The sequence below is a fragment of the Lytechinus pictus genome, chromosome 10, assembly GCF_037042905.1.
Source record: "Lytechinus pictus isolate F3 Inbred chromosome 10, Lp3.0, whole genome shotgun sequence".
In the NCBI taxonomy this organism is placed as follows: domain Eukaryota; kingdom Metazoa; phylum Echinodermata; class Echinoidea; order Temnopleuroida; family Toxopneustidae; genus Lytechinus; species Lytechinus pictus.
Window position 1 is genome coordinate 20,008,431 of NC_087254.1, and position 4,942 is coordinate 20,013,372.

General features: G+C 35.7%; 1 protein-coding gene across 1 annotated transcript; it reads left to right on the forward strand.

Annotated features, from left to right (window-relative positions):
* Positions 1 to 1,439: 1,439 nt before the first annotated feature.
* On the forward strand, positions 1,440 to 4,489 carry LOC129269958 (inverted formin-2-like). Its single transcript, XM_054907397.2, has 3 exons — positions 1,440 to 1,673; positions 2,054 to 2,728; positions 3,536 to 4,489. The coding sequence occupies exons 2-3, from the start codon at positions 2,106 to 2,108 to the stop codon at positions 3,825 to 3,827; spliced, it is 915 nt and encodes a 304-aa protein (XP_054763372.2). The 5' UTR covers positions 1,440 to 1,673; positions 2,054 to 2,105; the 3' UTR covers positions 3,828 to 4,489.
* The last annotated feature ends 453 nt before the right edge of the window (positions 4,490 to 4,942 follow it).

A 4,942-nucleotide genomic window follows, 5' to 3' on the forward strand; every position in this document is an offset into this window, starting at 1 on the left:
TTCACCGGAATAATGCAAATCTTTACAATTCAATAACTTTGTTATATGTTATCCGACTTTGATCAAATTTTCAGCATTTTGCTCTGTGAAATTTACTCTATTTATTTAGATATAAATATTTCCAGCCTGGACCATCCCTTTAATAGTCACTCAATCTGTTCATGATAAATATGCATGCGAAATACAACACATAATTATATAAAAAATGATTTTATCAAGGAAGTACAGTATATCTAGGTGGTCCACATTCATATTGTATAGTGACTATGGTCCTGATCATGGTGATGTATCGGTTATTAATAATCATGATAATAGTGGTGCCTCCTCCATGTCCTCCTTCAGAAACAAAAAACACGACCAGCTCTCCAACGCTTTATATGCTGTATGTTATACCGAAGATAGAGAATTTCACTCGAGAAAAAATATCCATGAAAAGTAGAATACTAGTTTGTTTAAATGTGCAAACATCGGAAAAGAGACATAGATATTGAACATTATTTCAGCTTCATTCAATCAATATGTCGAAGGACGAAAAACTGTTGCCAAACTGGCGAGTCGGAAAGACGTACTTCATTTATTAATCATACAACATATCAATCAGAAAAAACACCGATAGGGATCATATGATTAATTGAACATATCAAATCTTTCTTGCTTTCAATACACTCTAAAAATATTTGGTAAAAATGCTCCATGAGTGTTATTATGTGTCTATCCAATATTGGGCATTTCTTTTGGGATTTTTTATTTATCCAGTGTGATGAAATTTTTGCCCATTCTAAAGTATTTGCTGCTAATTTTTGTTAACCTTACTGGAAAATATGCTTTCTGCATTGGGTAAAATCATGGACCTACTACATGTACTAGGTCCATGGCAAAATACCGTCAAAATTGGTTGAACACATAATTACCTCGTGCTGGTTAAAATTTTACCGAATATCATTTTACAGAGTAAGTGATAAACAGTAAACATCAGCAATTTCTACTGTTTACGATGCTTTCTACTTTTTTTTCGGAGGGGGGGGGGGGGCAGCAGCTAGAACACCAAACAGAACATAAATTCAAATTCCAGTTGGACATTCCTACTGGCATGAATGAATCTAGTTGGTTATCAAAAGTGATGTCTTGTAACTTAATTAAACCGAGTTTTATCTTTATTCACAAGGGTTGGTTTAAAATCAAACCGTCCAGACCCATGCAGTTTTCTGCTACACACACACTTCAACTTCAGCTTACGCTCTCAATGTTGGCGGGTCATAGGCCCCTTTTCACTGTATTCTCAGGCAAACATCAAATCACTCAAACTCACATTTTATCTTTGTATTACATCTAACTTGGTGACATTGTTGATCACCCCTTTAATAATACTACACTAAATGCAAGCATGTATATTGGTCATGTACATAGTGACTGCATCATGCTTACGTAACTGTGCATACATAGAGTTTGCAGAGGAAGAAATACATTAGAACGCATAGAATCTGGTGAAATAATATGTTCGCTGTATAAAGTCTGTGGCTAATGAAATCGTTACTTCAGTTACTTTTAAACAGTTTCAGGGAAGAATAAACCAATTTATCGTGACTTGAGAATGACTGTGATAAGTTTAAAGAGGTGCGATGCGAACAACTATTGGATATAGGTAGGATCACCTTTCAAGGACTTGCTCATTGGTAAGTATATCCATGAATTTCTTGAAAACTTAGTAGTATTCTGTGATTATAGACCTGCAATACTCTTAACTCTAGTATCAAGCTTATACTAACTCGAGTTTGATACCCATAAATCTATTCCTCCCATACCCCAAAGATATACTCAAATATTTAATGTAAATAATCTGAAAAATTATACTTCATTGCAATACTTAGCTGAGTGAATAATGCGACTTCAATACCCGTATTGCTTTATCCCTACCCTACTATACACAATTGTGTACTGAGTCATTCGCATTGTTTTAATGCCTATACTGTATTAATACATTCCACTATATTCATTTTACAAAATCATTAAAACATAGTAACTGATTATCACCACTCCATTCTCGACATCTCAGAATCCTTTGACATCGATCATCAGCCAAACAACCGCTAAGAACCGCTAAAGACATGGGCGTAGGTCATCGAAGAGGAGGACGTCGAGCCGGAGGTCATCATCGACGTGCAAACCGTCGTCAGAACCGTAATCGAAACCGTCATCATCGTCGTCGTCATCATGGAGGTGTTGCCATCTTTACTCTTCGACGAGGAAATCAAACTAGTACTACAGTGATGACTACCGGAACGGGCGGGGCAGGTGGAAATGCCCAGTCAAAGCCCCTTATTGGAATATTATCATTCATATCCGTAGTCGGCATCGCAGTTGGGATGATGATGTCGAACCTTGGCGGATGGACTGATTCTGCTCTCGGCATCGCTGGTATCGTTATTTTCAGTCTAAGCGTCCCGCTCCTTATAATCACCTCCATTATACGAATCAACATGAGGAACAAATTAATCGCCTCTCAGTCAGAAGCAAATTTAGAGGCCGGGGCAGCAACCCCCAATATGACAGTATCCACTCTGTCTTTGGAAGGAGGAATTAGTAGCACTGTTTCACACGTTGGTGAGGGGTCATCTCATATTATTCAAACTGGTGCGGTGCAACCTGGGAGTGTTGCCATGGGAACAGCTACCGGGAATCATGGAAACCTTTCCTATCACCCTCAACCTTATCCACAACCTGTACAAAAGTAAGTCCTTTCTCATCTCCAACGTTTCGATTCAGTTCAGTTAAAAAAAAATACAATATAGATGCACAAGACAGTGAATATTCACAGATATAACAAACCAGGGAATACACTAAAAATATAAACACTTAATCAATGTAGCTCTTAGCAAAAAAAAGAGACAATGCATAACAGAAATGTAATTCATATTGATAGGAATATGTCATCCTAACTGTACATCACATCAACATACACCAGTAATTGGAGGGGGGGGGGACTAAAGATAAATATATAAGCACAAGAAAGTGCTTTTGTTAAGTGCTCTTGTATATTCTGTAATAATGTTAACTCATTTAATCGGAAGATAGGATTCCAGCAGTTTTTCATAGTTTTTAGGAGGTTAGGAGTTGATCACTGGCAATGCACTGGATAAAATACTCGATTGTTTATAAACTATTCTGATTATTTGGCATGCATCATAAACTGCGTTGATTACTTTCAGTCATGAACCATATGTTTTTTGTAGAAAATTTTATCATGATAGACAGGAAGAGAGAGGGAAAGAGAGAGAGATAGATAGAGAGAGAGAGAGAGAGAGAGAGAAAGAGGGGGGGGGGAGGGGGAGAGGGGGATGTAAGGCAGATTAAATAAAGACCATGAAAACAATGAAAAAAAATTACATGGCAAGAAAGATATTGATGAGTCCAATTTGATCACAAACCTATTTACCTTAAATGTTTTGCATTAAAATAAATTAGAATTCATCTTGTATAGGCGCCCCCACTTATTCGAGGCCAAGAAAAAATGATGTTAAATTTTCTTCTTTTTCAGCTACCCGAGTGCAACTTCTCCTTATCCACCAAACACCAGCGGTGCTACCCAGAGCCACCCCAATACCAACACCTCATCGGTACCCATGCATTACCACCAACCAGGAACTCCCACCACCCTTCTCCAACCGTCAGCACCTCCAGTAAACTACACGACGCTCTACCCCCCTGAACCGCCATCTCAGGTGGGCGTGGTCGAACCAAGCTCAGAGGTAGAGAGCATACCCCCGCCTCCGTCATATGATGACGTCATCACCGGTAATGTTAGCTATGATGAAGTTAAAGAACTTTGATAGACGCCAATGATTTCAGATATTAGACTGTATTCAATTAGGAGCCATATTAATAATTGTTTACCTAATTTGGTTAATTTTATTTGCTTATAAAATCATTAATAATAATTTGTTATGGTATTTATTATTGCCGGTACCAGGAATGCGGATGCATCTATTGACTATTGAGGTATAAAATCGTTTTCATGGTTTTGTTGTGAAATGATTCCAAGATTTGTATCCAATTACTCAAATTTGTACAATCATTTCCCCCCAAATATACATTTCTTTATTTCCATCTTAATTGCAGATACACCACACTTTACTACAATTCAACTACACTGTTTGTCAAATCACAATACTTTGACGATTATCATTATTATCATTATTTTATTTTCATTATTATTATTATTATTATCATCATTATTTAAGTTTAAGTAAGATTTAAGGTAATTCATTTCATTTACAAAAAATATCTTTCTGCGTACCTTTTTATGCACGATTTAAAAATAAAAAAATATTTGTATTTATAAAATTCGTTGTTAAGTTATTTTTTCTACAGTTCAATATAATCCATATTTTATTACTTGTTGGATGGAGACTTTGTTCACCATTGAATACTGTTGAACATTTAGAGTGAGTTTGAATATATTTTAGATCAATAAATCAAATCAAATGGATGGCCGTCGATTCCAACTAATCTAAGACAAAAGGCTGTTTATCATGAAGTAAAGTGAGATGAATATGAATAGCCATGTCAGAAAATATTCAATTTTATCATGTGATGTTTACATTAATCATCGATGGGGATAAAGTTCTGTAATAACAGTTGACTACTAGGGTGATGATTATTTCATTTCATTTCATTTCGTTTATTTCCATTTTCAACAATTACAGTTTATTTTGTACGTTTTAACATATAAATAACAAAACATATTTCAAGTATTCCTGTACAAAAATTATATTCAAGATTATTACATATCAGGTTGGAAATGGAGGAGGCTGCTAAAAAGCGGAGCTTGTAGAGTGCAGCCTCCTAATAAATATTCTTGTAGTTGCATAGCATATAAAAATCAAAATAACAGCTTGAGCATGAACCAGTTAAATTAAAAGGAAGTAGGGGAAATTAAAATAGA

Bases quoted from the DNA above. Each gene is read 5' to 3' on its own strand.
- LOC129269958 (XM_054907397.2), top strand. From the start codon at position 2,106: ATGGGCGTAGGTCATCGAAGAGGAGGACGTCGAGCCGGAGGTCATCAT. The intron at 2,729-3,535 runs GTAAGTCCTTTC...CTTCTTTTTCAG, and splicing joins TATCCACAACCTGTACAAAA to CTACCCGAGTGCAACTTCTC.